General features: G+C 41.6%; 1 protein-coding gene across 1 annotated transcript in view; it reads left to right on the forward strand.

The window, feature by feature from the left end:
* The window catches only part of LOC124556298, a 391,641-nt gene that overhangs the window by 304,958 nt on the left and 68,186 nt on the right, over positions 1–18,497 (forward strand). The window contains exon 8 of the mRNA XM_047130273.1: positions 4,195–4,334. Coding sequence (XP_046986229.1) covers positions 4,195–4,334 — 140 coding nt within the window. The remainder of the gene's footprint in view (positions 1–4,194; positions 4,335–18,497) is intronic.

An 18,497-nucleotide genomic window follows, 5' to 3' on the forward strand; every position in this document is an offset into this window, starting at 1 on the left:
AGGGGACTAATGACCACAGCAGTTGAGTCCCATAGTGCTCAGAGCCATTAGTGTATCCATCATAATTACAATTTTTGTGTAAAATAAAAAAATGTCCTTCTAGAAAATACAGTGAATATACCTTTGACCAATTTTTCCTTTTTTCAAAAACAATGTTATAATAATAATGCTTGTCAAAAGTATGTATTAATTCAAGAGAAAGGTATTATATATGGTTTTAAACAAGAAACTCTAGGTTTTTCAATAAGAGTAATTTTATAGCTATAACTGAAACCTTTCATGAGTTGTTGTAGTTTAAAATACATTAAAATCAGCCAGTCTTTATGGTAGACACCCACGCACAATGGCTCAGGACCCAAAGTGTTAATAGTTCTTCTGAATCTGAAAGTGATAGTAACTTTCGGAGTGGGTTACCGAACTCACATCAGAAACCACTGAAGGAAAAGCCACTTTACAGCTCTGCTGTTTTATAACAATTATTAATTCACAGAGAAGCTTCAGAGTCAGAAATTAATTCTTACATGTACAATAATATTTGTCAAAGTGACGACAGATCTTAAGAGGGGGGGCAAGGCAAGCTGTTCAGATAACCCAGACCCAGCTAAAAGCAAAAAAATAGTCTGCTTAGTACAGGTAAATGCATTAGGAAAGAAAGACACAGCGCTCAGCTCTGCATGTAGCAAGCACACCTCCAAAAGCCATAGGTTAATATTGTGTGTGTGTGTGTGTGTGTGTGTGTGTGTGTGTGTGTGTGTGTGTGGGGAGGGGGGGGGGGTTCCCTTCCCTGCTCTGTAGGAGTGAACGTTTATCAGGCCCTCATACGGCCAGTAATGGAGTATGCATTCCCTGTCTGGGGAAACTTGGCGAAGCAGCACCTGGACAGACTCCAGAGGCTGCCCTCAGGAGGGCACTGCACCTACTCATTGGATTCCCCACCAACGACCTGCATGCCGCTGCCGAAATCCCACTACTCAAAGAAAGATTCCAAGGTCTGGCAAGGGCTTTCTACGAGAGCTCTTCCAGATCTGGAAAAAACCTCATCCACTCCATAGGTCACTATGACATGTCCCACGATATGCACAAACGACCAATGACGATCTTTGACGACTAAGTCGAAGAGAACGTCCCTATACTCAATTCCTAATCCTCCTCCCACCCCCCAAAATACCAATCATGTCACCAACTTCAGGCAAGTATCGGACACACAGAACATTCATCACATCACGCAGACACCCAAGAACTACAGAAATAACCATACACTGGCTGGGCAATGAAGGGGGAGACACGTTTACAGCGATAAAAAGTGCAATATTATCAAAGGAAATTGATGGAGATCCGAAATTTGAAATAATTTGGGTGAAGGTCACGGTTAAAGCAGGCTCAAACATGGTAATTGGATGTCTCTGTAGGCCCTCTGGCTCAACAGCTGTTGTGACAGAACACCTGAACGAAAATTTGGAAAATATTTCGAGTAGATTTCCCGACCATGTTATAGTTTTGGGTGGAGATTTTAATTTACCAGATACAGACTAGGAGACTCAAACGTTTATAACGGGTGGCAGGGACAAAGAATCTAGTGAATTTTTTTTAAGTGCATTGTCTGAAAACTACCTTGAGCAGTTAAACAGAGAACCGACTCATGGCGATAACATATTAGACCTTCTGGTGGAGAAAAGATCCGAAGTGTTTGAAACAGTTAACGCAGAACAGGGAATCAGCGATCATAAAGTGGTTACTTCATCGGTGATTTCAGCCGTAAATAGAAATATTAAAAAAGGTAGGAAGATTTTTCTGTTTAGCAAAAGTGACAAAAAGCAGATTTCAGAGACAAAAATTACATGAAGCGAAATGTAGTCTGAGGAGGGCTATGCAAGAGGTGTTCAACGAATTTGAAAGTAAAGTTCTATGTACTGACTTTGCAGAAAATCCTAAGAAATTTTGGTCTTATGTCAAAGTAGTAGGTGGATCGAAACAAAATGTCCAGAAACTCTGTGACCAAAATGGTACTGAAGCAGAGGATGACAGACGAAAGGCCGAAATACAAAATGTCTTTTTCCAAAGCTGTTTCACAGAGGAAGACTGCACTGTAGCTCCTTCTCTAGATTGTCGCACAGATGACAAAATGGTAGACATCGAAATCAGGATAGAAAAACAATTAAAATCGCTCAAAAGAGGAAAGGCCACTGGACCTGATGGGATACTAGTTTGATTTTACACAGAGTACGTGGAGGAACGTGCCCCCTTCTTGCAGCAGTGTGCCGTAGGTCTCTAGAAGAGCGTATCATTCCAAAAGATAGGAAAAGGGCACAGGTCATCCCCATTTTCAAGAAGGGACGTCGAACAGATGTGCAGAACTATAGACATATATCTCTAATGCCGATCAGTTGTAGAGTTTTGAAACACGTATTATGTTGGAGTATAATGACTTTTCTGGAGACTAGAAATCTACTTTGTAGAAATCAGCATGGGTTTAGAAAAAGACAGTTGTGTGAAACCCAGCTCACGCTATTTGTCCACGAGACTCAGAGGGCCATAGACACGGGTTTCCAGGTAGATGCCATGTTTCTTGACTTCCGCAAGGCATTTGATACAGTTCCCCACAGTCATTTAATGAACAAAGTAAGAGAATATGGACTATCAGACTAATTGTGTGATTGGATTGAAGAGTTCCTAGATAACGGAACGCAGCATGTCATTCTCAATGGAGAGAAGTCTTCTGAAGTAAGAGTGATTTCAGGTGTGCCGCAGGGGAGTGTCGTAGGACCGCTGCTATTCACAATATATATAAATGACCTTGTGGATAACATCGGAAGTCCACTGAGTCTTTTTGCAGGTGATGCTGTAGTATATCGAGAGGTTGTAACAATGGAAAATTGTACTGAAATGCAGGAGGATCTGCAACGAATTGACGCATGGTGCAGGGAATGGCAATTGAATCTCAGTGTAGACAAGTGTAATGTGCTGCGAATGCGTAGAAAGAGAGATCCTTTATCATTTAGCTACAATATAGCAGGTCAGCAACTGGAAGCAATTAATTCCATAAATCATTTGGGAGTAGGCATTAGGTGTGATTTAAAATGGAATGACCATATAAAATTACTCGTCGGTAAAGCAGATGCCAGAGTGAGATTCATTGGAAGAATCCTAAGAAAATGCAGTCCGAAAACAAAGGAAATAGGTTACAATACACTTGTTCGCCCACTGGTTGAATATTGGTCACCAGTGTCGGATCCGTACCAGATAGGTTTGATAGAAGAGATAGAGAAGATCCAACGGAGAGCAGCGCGCTTCGTTACAGGATCATTTAGTAATCATGAAAGTGTTACAGAGATGATAGATAAACTCCAGTGGAAGACTCTGCAAGAGAGATGCTCAGTAGCTCGGTACAGGCTTTTGTTGAAGTTTCGAGAACATACCTTCACCGAGGAGTCAAGCAGTATATTGCTCACTTCTATGTGTATCTCGCGAAGAGACCTTGAGGATAAAATCAGAGAGATTAGAGCCCACACAAAGGCATACTGACAATCTTTCTTTCCATGAACAATACGAGACTGGAATAGAAGGGAGAACTGATGGAGGTACTCAAGGTACCCTCCGCCACACACCTCAGGTGGCTTGCGGAGTATGGATGTAGATGTAGATACACAGTGGAGTAAAAGCCATAAGGCTGCAAACTCCCCCACACACTTCCCCAAAGAGGGTAAAGTATTAGGGGTGTGTGTGTGTGTGTGTGTGTGTGTGTGTGTGTGTGTTTGTATATGCCACATCCATGTCTTAAAAATGTGTAAGGCTATAAACTAATTTTTGTTTTCTTCCCTTATATCTTCTTGTTAGTAAGCAGTAATCCTTATTTAGCTTTTATATGGAAACGCTTTTGGCTTCAGTATGATATTTCATGGGAAAAAGTGGCAACTAGTGAGAGAAGCAGCTCTCATGTAAATCCCAGCTTACTGTAAAGCATCTAATGATGAGGGTCTATTCTCAAAATGCATAGTGTCGATCAAAATAGTTAAAAAATAAAAGTAGTGACTAACATAAAAAAAAATTCATTCATGCGAGTTTATCATGCTTAACTGACAGTCACCATGCATGTTATAGAGTAGATCAAATTAAATTTCATATGCAGTGTCTTAAATTCGGTTCTGTCTTCAAGCTTCCGTAATTGTGAATGAAGGGAAAAATTACTTGTTTCAGAACTGGTATAAATGAGCTTCGAAATCTGCAGTACCTACCACGATTATCAGAAGCTCGGGAGTACATGTTTGAAGACAGGACAAAAGCACATGCTGATCATGTTGGACATGGACTTGACAGAATGACAACAGCTGCTGTTGGTAAGAGTTCAGCCTATTTTATTACTATTGTTAATTCTGTGAAGTGTTAATGTCACTTCTTTATATTAACAAAAATACATGTCACCTCAAAATTACTAACAATTTCTGAGTTACCAACTAGGTGAAATAGCAACGTGTAACAAATTATGGAAATTTCCTTAGGAATCATTTACATTGTTTTTACCCAGAAAGTTAGATGCTTTCTCATTTATACAATTCCCTTGATTTGGAATGGAACCAAACTTGTCATAGTGTCTTACAGATAATATTATCTTAAAGTAGTGGATAATGAAAAATTTTGCTCTGAACCAGTGACACCACATGAATGACATTCTATAAGGATAGATCATGCTAGTATCAAATTTTTATCATAATCCAAATGGCAGAGGAATGTTATGAAATTAATTTACTAGCCAAGTTGGTAAATCTAGATTGGTTAAGTGAATAGACCCTACGTTTAGTAACTTACTAAACAAAAATAATGATATTTAACCACTCATCTTCAACTGATTTATGGGCAGTTCATACCCACCTGTAAGAGCCTTAAAATTTCACCAACTTTTCAGCTGCCACTCTGTTTTCCAGATTAAGCTTCCTCCTCTCTGCGGCAAGATGGCGCAGTAGTTATCATACCGCACCTGCTCTCGTCTGGCCATCCAGATTTGTGTTTTCTATAGTTTTCTTAAATCACTGCAGGAAAATGCCAAGATGTTTCCTTGGAAAAGAGCATGGCCGAATTCCTTCCCCATCCTTGGAATAGTCTGAGCTTATGTTCCATCACAAATGATCTGAATGCCGATGGGATACCAAACCCGTAATCCTCCGGTTTTCTCCCTCCATCCCTGTTTCTGCTCTTCTCCCTCCCTCCTTCCTTCCCTCCTTCCTTCCTTCCTTCCCTCCCTCCCTCCCTCCCTCCCTCCCTCCATCCATCCATCCCTGTTTCCTCATCTCCTTCTCTGTCCCCTTCTTTCCCTTCCTCTGTAGGGTTGTAGAATTGGGACCAGCGGTTGCATAGAGATGGACAACAACACTTTGTAGGTATGAAGATGATGGGATACTACTCTGGATAATGGGGGTATGATTTTGAGTAACGGAACCTATATTCAAGGCCACAATCAGGTGTTAAAACCCTGACAAATTATGTGATGTGATTCAATTGTTCAATTTATTGGTAATACTGGATGATAAGGAGAGTGCTGGTTATAGATTTGTTCACATTCGGAATGAGTTTGATCATCTCAAGTTGAGAAATCATGCAGAAAATGTGTTTCTTGACTACCTGGACATGTTGTTATTTATGTTTATTGGCTCTGGCTAGGTTGTTGACATATCTGTAGGGCTTCTATTTCACACTGCAGATGTTGCCTCGTGAGTGAAAATTCTATAGAGGAAGGCTTTTCTTTGTGGAAAGGGTGACATATGTTAAAATGGAGGTGTGGTTGGTGATTGGCCTCTGTGGGTGGAGGATTTTATGGAATCATCTGAAAGGTGGAGATCAACATCTAAGAAGGTAGCTTGTTGACTGGGTATGTTGCACTGCTGCAAGAAAGAGCAGAGACTATCCTTGCATGGATGTGGCTCATGAATGAATCTGAGCTAGACTAAGGGTTTCAGTTGAGTGAAGGGAAGATTCCTTCAGTCAGCCCATAAACAGGTTGGTAGAGGATGAGAGCATGAAAATGCCTATGGAAAATTCCATGGATTCCTTTCTAATTTCAGCTATCAAAGTATATAAATAATTGCAACTTAGAATTTGATTGGCCTAAAGCAGTATAAGGAGGTAAAGGGTTTGGTGTCCAGAGGTTGAGAGATGCTGGTGTACAGTGAATGTAGTACCCATTAGAGTGCTGCAACACTCAATGTTTGACTGGTCATTGCTCGCCTGTTGACTGGGGGGACCGAGTTGCTCATGTCCGGCCCCACACGAGTCTGCTCGGTCACGTACTCGCCCCATGTCTGTTGTCCGGATTCCGGACAGGCGGATAACCGAGCATGACCGGTCACCGCTGACGTCTCTCTCTCTCTCTCTCTCTCTCTCTCTCTCTCTCTCTCTCTCTCTCTCACACACACACACACACACACACACACACACACACACACACACACACACACAATGTATTTATCTCTGTCTCTCGCTCTTTGAATACAAAAGTATCGTTGCCAAGAACGGGTACATGACACAGCTAAATTCATAAAGCACTTGGAAAGTAAAATTATATTTCAATAGAATCACAGGTAGAAGATGAGTCTCATTTCCAAACAGAAGATATATTTTTCCTTTCATTTATTGGAAACATTAAATAAGTCCAGTCCCTGTAATCTAGAAGACAATCATCTTCATAAAGAAAGCATACAAAGAACATCAAACATTTGCAGACATAACTTGTCATACTTTTCACTTGTTTGCAACAGAAACAAAATTATAATTAGTGATTCACTGCTAATCAACAATAACGTGTTCCGGATTTAATTGGCTGCGGCGATTTGTTAGTGACATGCCGGCTTTACTAAAGCATCTTTCACTAGGTGCGCTTGTTGCTGGGATACATAAAATACGTCTTGCAACTGCAGACAGGCCTGGCAGATCTGTTTCATGTCTGTTCCACCACTTTAAGATGTCATCATCATCATCATCTCCAGGCTGCATTAAAATGAAGAGACCTACTTCATATGCTGTGGATGATCTGTTGTTCCTCCATTCCTTGAAACGATCTCTCTTTCTGGGTGCTGATGACACAGTACTTGAAGGATCTATGATAATAAACAAGAGAGACAAGTAATACAGAACTGATGTGGAAATCATCAAAACGTTCGCGTAAACATGAAGTGTTTTACGTTAATGAAATATTATACGAATTTTAACATTCTCGTTTCTCTGTAATACACTATCCACTAACTATGCAAAAACGTTTATGTTAATGGTCGCATGTTGTACCTACATAAGTAGCACACATTTGTCGCACATTGCTAAGAATTTCCTGCTTTTCATTTATTTCAAGCATATTAAGATCACAGAAAGACGGCCAAAGAAACGTAGCAATTTTATGTCTGGAAGTGACAAATGAAAGCCAAGGCTCGATTTTTAATCCTTTGTACATTCTGTTAAAAATACATATTATTTAGTACACATCAGTTACGCTAGTTAATTATAAATCTATCGCTTATCATAATGAAACAATGCTTTTAACTGCAGTAATTACCCACCTGACAGTCAGTGTCATTGACACTGCAAATTTGTTGCAGTTTGTGAAACCAAAGAAGAACTAACTGGATTGTTGGTTCTATTTCGCCTTCTAATTCATCTGTGGCCTCATTAAATGGTCTCAGAAAATGCGCAGTTTTTCCTGCAAGCTCATTATCATATCCTTGCAATCTGTAAGGGGAGTTCTTTTTCGTCAGCAAATCAGCAACTTCGTTATAATAAATGTGTAAGGGTTCCAGCATAGTGTACAAGCTGTTCCAGCGTGTGCAGACCTCGTGTTTCAACGATGATTTCAAAGACGAGCAGAGGCCACTTTTCTTAATGTACCTTACAATGCATTTTTCAGTATTTATTGTTGATGCGATGTTCGGGCATGATTTAACAAGAAGTTACCTTCACCAAAAGTATGGCCAAGTGCTGTGTTTATACAATGAGCAGCAGAAGAAATCCTTTCGTGATTTTCCAAAGCCTTTATAAGCATTGGCACCCTGGTCGGAGACAAAAACAAAACTGTGCAACATGTCCGGCGAAGTGTCCCAGTCAGCCATCCTCTCTTCAATTTCTTTCATAATGATTTAGTCCCGTCTTCTTAACGTCTGGGAATTTTGTTGTAAATAAAACATTGTTCACAAGAGACCAATCTGTGTTAATGTTGTGTGTTGTAAGTGTCAAATAGTGCACCTAATTATGCGAATCAGTCCACATATCAACTGTCGCAGCACATGTTTTATTAATAACTTCCGCAATAACAGAAGGCATTATGCTGTTTCGTATTGCATCAGCTTGTTCTTTGACATGTCTGCATATAGTAGAGGGATGTGGTGCGACATCTGCCACGTTAACTCCTCCATAATGCGCACCTAGATGTATTAATTCTTGGCCTAGTTCTCTTAAACCTTCACCAGAAACAGCATTAAAAGGTCTCATATCTTTAACACAGGTTGCAACACACTTTGTTGTAATACTATTTTTTATTACTGCCGGTATCCCTGAAGGAGCTGTATCTTTGTGAGGTTTTTGGCAACTGTGTTTCTTTAAATGAGTGGTTCCCGACTGGAAACACAATAGTTTGGAGCAGTTTATGCACGATATGTACCCAATAGACACTGTTTTCGTCTACAACCAACAGAAATGTACTCCGTACTTGGCTTTTTAGACCTTCCCGTTTCTCCAATGTGTAAACATTGGTTTCAATCTTATGTCTTACTGCACTTGTGTCCTCGCGCTGCGTGATTACAGAGAGAGACACACCACAAATGAGAAGCCCGTACTGGCTGCAGTCCCACACGGATAATGACATGTGTAATGTGTTTGAAGTTACGTGCTGTGTATTCAGTCACGGCTTCTATGCTCGGTCACTAGAACTAGTGCGGGTAGCCTATCCAGTTAGGGTGTGCTCGCCCCATCTCGTATTTTGTGCTTGCTTACTCGGTCATGCAGGACTCTAGTACACATAGAACAAATAAGGAGTATAATGGTTAGCACTGGACTCGCATTCGGGAGGACGACGGTTCAATCCCGCGTCCGGCCATCCTGATTTAGGTTTTCCATGATTTCCCTAAATCACTCCAGGCAAATGCCGGGATGGTTCCTCTGAAAGGGCACGGCCAACTTCCTTCCCCATCCTTCCCTAATCCGATGAGACCGATGACCACGCTGTCTGGTCTCCTTGCCCAAACCAACCAACCAGTATAATGGTTATGTGGTAGGAACTGTGGAAAGCTTAAAGCACTTCAATATGAACCACTCATTAAGGGAACGTAAGAACACGAACACAATCAGTTTGCTCAATGTGCAGTCAAATGGAGAACAGAGAAAGCACCACATTAGGGAAATAGACATGTCCATGTGCAAGCCAAACACTGATGGCAGGGAATAACAGAGTCAAAATCAGTGTCCAGATGATAGTCAAGTATCGCAAGGTCTATGTAAGTAAGTCCACTGGAGAACATGTTACATTAGCGGGATGGGACAGTTGACACCAAAATTGTCTGTGGTAGCCTTTAAATCTTATGCCTTTCACCATTGTGATCTGGCTCTAGTGGATGTATCACTTCACACCACACCAAGTGACCTTGTTTTACGTATGCATATTATATAGATTGATCCATCGATATGTCCAGTAGGATTACAAGAGCGACCAGTAGGGAAACCAGTGAAATTGTTTATACAGTCGAAGGTAAAAAATAATATACCACGAAGGAATTATCCGAATGGGGCAGAAGCCAACATAATTTATGTACATGCATAGAAAAACAAATGATTGCAGTTTCAGAAAAAGTGGATGATTTATTCAAAAGAAAGAGCTTCACAAATTCTGCAAGTCAGTAATGTGTTGGTCCTTACATCAGCAGTTATTTGCCTTGGCATTGATTGATAGAGTTGTTGGATGTCCACCTGAGGGGTATTGTGCCAAATTCTGTCCAGTTGGCCCCGAAGGCCCTGCCCATAATGCTCCAAACATTCTCAATTGGGGAGAGATGTGGTGACCTTGCTGTCCAAGGTAGGTTTGTGTAATTGGTAGGTGGTCAGCCATGTCTTTTTCAATACCTCAGATGGTTACCTTGGATGAAATGTTGCAAATTTTAGCAGATTAAGCAACCTAGTTGCAAGTAAGCAGTGCTAATATGTCAAAGCAAATAAAGGCTGCAGAAGTGTACTGTGAAGATATAGCAGATAAAGTAAAATTTGAAAAGAGGAGGCTATAATGTTGGCATAGTCCATTTACTCCAGAAGAAGAGTAGAAAATGTGACAGGAATCTGACACTTGGTAGGCTGAAGACACTGGGTATATTTCTCCAGCAGTAAAGAATATTAGGATTTTGAGGGAGCTTGAGAGATTAATAAACAGGAGTTTCTTGTGCGGAAGCAGAAAATAAGGGAAAAGAAATTGATAGTTTGTGTTTAATTGATATGCAAAAAACTAGTGTTGAAGTTAAGGACAGGAATGTAGAATTATCAGTTAATCTGCATAGCTGTAGCGCAGGCAAAATGGGTGTGAGGGCAGCAACATGGATGATACTAATGTATAAGGGGCGTTCAAAAAGAAACAAGCCGGAGGCATAATTATAGAAACCAGTACCCATATGTTAGAATTATTGACCCTGGATGTTGAGACACTTGTCCCACTATGACACAAGGTGGTGAATGGCTGTCTCATAAAATTCCTGGGGCTGCGATGGTAGCTAGTTCCACACGTATAGCTGGACGCCATCGTCTGAGGTGAATCGTTTGTCCCTCAGAACCTTTTTAAGGGGACCAAGATGGCCTCCTCCTGATTTACTTCCTGCAGTATGGAACAACAGTGAATGCCCAGCGTTACTCGCAAACCTTGACCATCCTTCGCCAAGCTATCATATCAAAACCACCAGGCGTGGGGTCATTCTGCTCCACGACAATGCAAAGCCTCATACGGCCAACACAGTTCCGACACTCCTGCAGAAATTCAAATGGGAGGTTCTCGGCCACCCTCCATACAGTTCGGACCTCTCTCCCGGTGATCATGCCATTTTTGCCCCGGGAATTTTATGAGACAGTCATTCACTGCCTTGTGTCACAGTGGGACAAGTGTCTCAACAGCCAGGGTCAATAATTCTAACATACAGGTACTGGTTTCTATAATGATGCCTCCGGCTTGTTTCTTTTTGAATGCCACTTATAGGTGCAATAGTATCTATGTCATTGGGTGATAATGGTTGTTGTTTAGAGCCCATGGAGACTGGACTAGACGTGCAGGAAAGTACACATTCCACTGATTTTTGTGTCTTGCAAAGTAGAACTGCAGACAACTATTGTATTGTAGATATTGCAAAGGATGCGCATGAAGCTATTGATGATGTTAGTTATGTTGCAAATTTTGTGGATAATGAAGTAGCACAGACACACTTATTTCTGAAGGCTGCTGATGCGTCACCATCTGTGGTGATGCCACCTCCTCAGAGGGGGGAGTGAGCAGGTTTCAAATGTAGATGTCGCCAACTTTGACACACATTCAGCCTTGCAGCTGCTCTGACACTGAGAGTAGTCAACCTCTTCATCACGCCTTAGGTGAGGTTTGCCTGACTTCAGGTGGTAGACTAGCAGTGGGGCTGAATGTGTGTCGAAATTTCTGACAGCTGACAGATACATTTGTAACACACTCAACACTGAGAGTGTTGCTGAACTGGGAGTCATGCCATTTTCTTCATGTACATGTTAATGTTGCAACCCTGCTCCCCGTGATCAAGCCACAGGAGGGTATGAAACAGGGGTGGAGAAGCAGAAGTATCCTTTGCTGCTTTGGATCACATTCAGATTTCATAGAATGGTTTTGAACAGTCCCTAGTGGCTCCACCCTTTGTACCAGAGGAGAAATTATCTTTGCACTAAAGTGGTCAGATCATGTTCAGTGGGGTTGCAGTCCCATGACGTCCTTAGAGTAGGGCTGAAATGCGCAGGGGGTGGCATCAGGATGTCATCCTGTTGCCCATCAAACTGTGAACTGTCATTTTTGAGTGCAAAATGTGCTGGACTCAATGCTCCAAGGGAAGGGATGAGTTCACTGATGTCCTTTGTGACACCCCCTGTGGCCTTTTCATTTTGATTCCTAGTGGCAGTGTGTCTTAAATGTCGTCCTTGGCCATCCATAAGAAAACCCAGTGATTTGAATGCTAGGTGTCGCATTTGTGACCTCCATTGCAAAGGCATCAAAAGAAGGGGTGAAATGTGGGTGAGAGCGGGTGTAATGACCTACCTACCAGTCATGTGACACGTCCGTGGTGGTGTTTGGAAGAATTTTGGTGAAAGCTGGTGCCAATGTGATATCATTAATCCACTTTACAGCTCACATGAACTTCTGAGATGAGGTCTTCATTTTGACACATGTTGATACCTTGCTGTTGGGAGCATTGGGGCCCCTTCTCTTGCACCATTACAGGGGAAGGTTTTAGGCACCTTTGAGCCAAATTTTAAAGTTACGCGTCAGAATGGGAGACAATTACAGGGTTTCAAAAATGTATCCTTTAATTTTGTTTTGCTGTGTAGTTTGTAAGTGATGATGCAGTGGAATCGTGCTCTTGTGAAGAGGCAAGAAAAGTTTAATGGACTAATTATAGGAAGCACCATTTAAAATAAAGAAACAGCCAATGAACTAGTGTGAAAGAGCAAACTTATTGTACTGTATACATTGTGATTTCGTGATGATGCTACAAACTTCCAGGGATGATCTAAAGTGCATCTCTCAAGAGCTATGAGCACTTGTTCATATATGCTACTGAGAGACACATCTCTTCTGCTGAATAAGTTTTCGTAGCTCTTGAGGTACGCATTTTGGAGCCCATGTTTACCAGCAATTTTTTCTTGTTTTGGTCCATACTACCTCCTTCCAAAATATGGAAAGCAAAGAGTGTGGAATAGAAGAGGTCCACTGTCAGAGTTATCAGAACAATTTTGGCTTAATAACATTTGACTCATTCATTTCCGTACCAGGGCCTTAACCTTGGACTGGCATATTTACCCTTTTCCATCATCCGTCACGGAATCCCCCTGTAAAAGTGTAAACTTGTTAAATTCAGTGGGGATAAAGTTTTCTTTATTAATTCCCCTTTTAATAACACACCAGGCTGATGTACATTTATTTTTGAAATTTAAAATTTTTTATTTGCGTTGTACTTAGCAATTTTGGTGTGGGATCTGTGGAGTTTTCTCATATTTGTGTACTTTTTCTTGACCCTATCACTTTCATGAGACTTATCTTTCAGAATGGTTAGATTAACTTAAGTAGTGGAGCATACCACTTGTTGGTATGATACTGCTTGTACGATATGAGACTGATCTTTTTCCTTTAAATGACTTATCAAATTGTTTATTTTAGATTCACCTAGAATTCTATAAATCTCTTGTCTTTCTGTTGTAATGAGGGTTGAATTTTCTGTCTTAAACTATAGCCCTGCACAATCTGATATTTATAATTTTGTAACTTGACATTCAAGAGAATTTCTGGATACATTACTAATTACATTGTCAAGACATGGATTTAGTCTAGTGGGCTTTTCATTGAGATAGTAGTAGTTGAATGACCAGAGAAATAACCATATGAATCACATTTTTTTTTCTCTTTGCCCTTGTATCTGTGTTAATATATCCCGAAATTATAATTTTATGCTGTTTATATTTGGAGAAGTGCAGTATTGAAGTACTATTTTTTCTATAAATACTAGCTCATCAGAACTTGGAGTGCAATAAACTGAGTCAGTTACAATTTTTTTGTGTGTGCATTACTCTACCAGCTACTTCAAATGCACCTTCAGGGCATATTAAGGTCTGTGATTGAGAAATGTAAATCAAGGTTGCTTTTGATCACACAGGGGGCTCGTGCATATGTTTGTGCATGACATACATGGAGCCCAAAGCTATTATGGTCCTTTCTTCCTTCCAGGGCTGCATTACCTCTCCCCCCCCCCCCCCTCCACCGCTCCTTCTGCTTACGTCAACCCAGCTATCCTGGTTTCTGGTACTCCTTCCACTTTTTTTACCCCACCCCCTTTGGGGTTTGACATCCCCCTCCTTAATAACACAGGGATCACATTTCTGATACCTGAACTGGTACCTCCCCATGTATGCCTAGGAGTGGTTGCTTGCTGTTCAGGCAACAGCTGCCATGCCAGGTGCCCCTTGGGTGTGGCTGGGTGGCACAGGGAGAGCCCCTGATCAGAGTGGGTGGTGTCAGAGCAGACACTTTGCATATGAAATGCATAAAGCTTCAAGCTGGCCATCCCTCTAAGGCCGTCTCTTCAGTTGGCTATGGATCTTTTAATGCTGCTTCTTACAATCCTGTGGCCTTCACTTTCCTGACTACACTGTGGGAGGCAGACCAGATTTGCCAGCTTTGGGTGAAGCTCTTTCCCCACTACCTGGTCTGCACTACCACCACAATGCCATTATTTTTGTGGAAATTATTGACGACAAGTTTGTCAAAGAGGACACTCCGAGGAAGATATTGTTGGGTTTGCTGTTGGTCAAAACTACTTCTGCCCCGTAGTCTGTGGCTCTTCACGCCTGTGACCATGTCGACGACATCCCGGTGTCCATTATTCCTCACCTGTCTTTTAATATTGCTCAGGAAGTCATTTCTCAAAGGAACTTTATCTTTCAAACTGATGAAGAACTCCGGCCATTCTGAAATGGCGGTGCGTTCATTTTATTCAGCACGTTCAGAAAGGCCGTTAGGACAATCACATTGATATCGGCACCTTAATTCTGGCATTTGAGGAAGGTACCTCCCCAGAGAAGGTTACATGTTATCCATGCAACATGAAGCCATACATCCCGCCACCAATGAGGTGTTTTCAGTGTTTGCGTTTTGGGCAAATGTCTTCCCATTGTACAGCGGAATCTCTATGTTGTGAATGTGGACACCCGCATCATGGGGGGAGCCTCTGTGTTCTGCCACCTGTGTGTGTTGATCATCATGACCACCAGTCACCACACTTGCCGGATTGCCCAGTTTATAAGAAAGAACAAAAATATGGGAGGCTCATCAGAAATTTTGCCTTTCTCCCTCCTCTGCCCTCTTACCCCAGTCTTGCCTCCTTCTAGTCTCCCCCTCCCCTGCAGCTCCCATGCCCTCCCCTCCGGGTTTTCCTCCCCCTACCTAACCAGAGAAGTGTCCCCGTCTTCGGCACCTGCCGGTGATGGCCCCCTCGTTGGACACCTCCCCGCGGCGTCTCCCAGTATGGAGGCCTGCTGTCAAAGTTGGTCGCAGGACCCACAGTACATACGCCCCAAGGTCGCCTGCTTTCTCTCAGTTCCAGATCTTGCTGAAGCCTGCTCTCTCTCTCCAGCCAGTGTCCTCCTCTACCTACGAAAGAGAAGAAGAAGAAAGAACTTAAGTCCTCTGGTGGCCCCGGAGGTGCTGACTCCCCTATTGCATCCTGAGTCTGACTTCTTGTTTATAGATGTCATGCTGTCCTTGTTGTGATGGATGATGACTCAGCAGCATGACCAGTTTCAGGTCATTCACCTCCCATTTGTATGCCCGTCCCATGCTTATTCAATAAAATTATAACGGATACTATTGTCACATTTTCAGAGTAGTTGTTCCTTATTTCCTTTTAATCCACAGCATGTGTCATTCTCCGGGAGTCTCATTTTACTGATGCTCACTCGGCGACCCGTCGTGGGTTATGTGTTTTCATTTGTAACCTGTTTGGCCCTTTGAGGTCTTACAGTGGTATCTGCACATTGCTCCATATGAAGTTTTTAGTATATGGATCCCCTGTTGTACCAGATTGGAAACGGTTTGTCCACTTAGACTGTGTGGTCATGGTTTGCTATCTCTATCTCCGTCCTGACAGGCCATGTACACCCACTGTCGTCACTCCCTTCCTTCAGCAACTATCCTCTCCATCCCTCCTTTTTGGGGATTTTATTGCTCATCACCCATTCTGGGGCAATCCTTTTTTGTATAGTAGGGGTCTCCTCATAGATTTCATCTTGTAGACCACAACCTGTGCCGTCGTAATGATGGTTCCTGTACCCATTTCAGTGCTGCTTATGGCAGTTTCTCTGCCATAGATCTTTCGCTCACTTCCCCTTGCATTCTTCATTCAATACACTGGTTATCACATGAAGACCTCTGCAATAGTGACCACCTCAGTTCATTCTTTGGTTACCATCCCACCTCCCGATGGCCATGTTATCCCCCTGGACTTTTCATCATACTGATTGGCCTCTATATATCTCCTAGGTCACATTTACCTCCTCTTTGTCAGGTTGTATTGATGAAGTTAACTGTGCCCAGTACAATTATTCATATATTATTCTTGAATATTCAAGTTGGCCAAAGTCACTAACAATACTTTTTATTACTGTGACCGGTTTCGACAGAACTATGCTGTCATCATCAGATCTGAAAGTTACAAAAACAAACATACCAACTGAAAGTAAACTGTGGCAGCCGAGTTTAGGCTTGTTCTGCACACCTACGCCATGCGTTCTCAGGCAGCCAATTAGTGTTCCACAGTGTTCTGAGCAATCTGCTGTGAATGTCATGTGCAATGTGAGCATTGTACGTGAACATAGCGAGTTATTTAGTGAATTTTTATTCCATTCATTGCGAGTTGTCATGGCTGGTGCTGGTGGTAAGTGACAAATTTTGCACAAGCAGGCGAGAAACATAATTTCCAGAACACCACTTTCATCAGGCGCAAAGCACATGTATGCGAGTACCATAACTATCACTTGGAACCGGCAGCAATGCAGTCCCAGTCCTTGTCTCGACCTGTGCAAACCGCCATTGTTTGTGGATCAGACTGTAGTTTTACATGCTTGTTACAGTACTGAAAGTCACATAGTGATGTTGCATCAAATAAAACATGGTAGGAAACATCAGCATGTCGCAAGTAAAATAACACACAATTAAACATACAACATGTTGTGCTGGTGTCCCAACATAAACTAATCGCTTGGCACCACAGAGGTGACATAGGTATTATGCAGTGGCGAAGCATAGCATTTTTTGTAGGATAGGCTGAGAATTACGAATTTCGAAAAAAGGAAAAAAAAACTATTAAAGTAAAACTTGCAAACTAGAAGCACTGCAGAAGTAGCTTGTTTACATATTTCTACTACGGTTGAAAGTACTACAGAAATTGTTAGAAATAAATGCATTAAAATATCAAACAGATACACATTAATAAAAATATAAAACATACTAACTCACCGTTGCATCTTTTTATAAATTAGTTCTATCCTCCTGTCCTTTTTCTGGGCATAATCTTCGATAACATGAGATATGAACTACTACGATTTGGTTGAAGATTTCACAGTTCCCTTTTCTCTATAGCCAGAATTGCCAAGTTTGGCAATCTGTCATTGTCATTATGTTGCGAAGGTAGGTTTTAACACATTTTAATGTACTTGGCAAGATGTGTTGGTTGCTGGAGTTGCAAGAACCAATGATAGTAATTTCACACTTTCAGAGAATGTATTTTTTAATCCATTGTATATAATGGATTTAAGGAAGTTCTGAGGCTCTAGACGTTTGTTCTCACTGCTGTAAATAAACACAAATTCTTCTTTCAGTTTTTTGCTGTAAGGAAGCATGTATTTTCAGTACACTCATGCTCAGAAAAAAAACGGAATACCTAGAACGACTAAAGATAGGCAGTTTATATTCACAGGACAGGTACATTAGTATGTTCTAGAGAAATGATTACCACTTGAACCATGTCGGCCTGCAGGTTCAAGGTGAACATTAATATTGGGGTGCAGCACCACCTACCAGTAAAATGTGCCTGCAGTTCTTGCTGTCACTATAAACTGAAGGTAATTGATCTGTGTGACTAGAGCAGGCATGCAGGATGCCCCACAGATGTATGTGCAAACCTTACCGTCAGATCAATGAATTTGAAAGAGGGTGCATTATTGTCATGAGAGAATGTGAGGCACCCGTCTGGGAAGTTGTCAGTCAGGCAGCAATAGCCAGCCTAGACACAAGCAGCAACAGGGCAGTAACCGATTTTGTGACTTTTACAAGTTCCTAACCAGGAGTAAATTTTATAATATCATCTGTGTGCTTTAATAGTTTAGTTTCTTGAGTTTCTGTGTGTTTGTTTAATATCTAATAGCCACAGTTCTTGCGTTTTCGTTTGCGTTGGAAAGTAAACTGAATTTGTAACATATTACTAAGTTCCTAACCAGGGGCGCATTATTTAGTTACACCTGAAAGCTTCGGTAGTTAGGATTTTGAATCTCTGCAGATTAATATAATTTATTAGACACAGTTCCTGCGTTTTCATCAGGATCTACTGTAGAGTTATACAGCATGTGCTGATAGTCCGTTTATCTACATACTTTAGTTTTCCATGATCTTTAGTATGGACAGGACTGCAATTGTTGCGTGCGGATGCGAGGCGAGTTGGTGACAATTCACTCTCAGCTTCAGGCTGTGATGGCTTCGGTTACACACTGCTTGAGGCTGC

The sequence above is a fragment of the Schistocerca americana genome, chromosome X, assembly GCF_021461395.2.
Source record: "Schistocerca americana isolate TAMUIC-IGC-003095 chromosome X, iqSchAmer2.1, whole genome shotgun sequence".
Taxonomy (NCBI): Eukaryota; Metazoa; Arthropoda; class Insecta; order Orthoptera; family Acrididae; genus Schistocerca; species Schistocerca americana.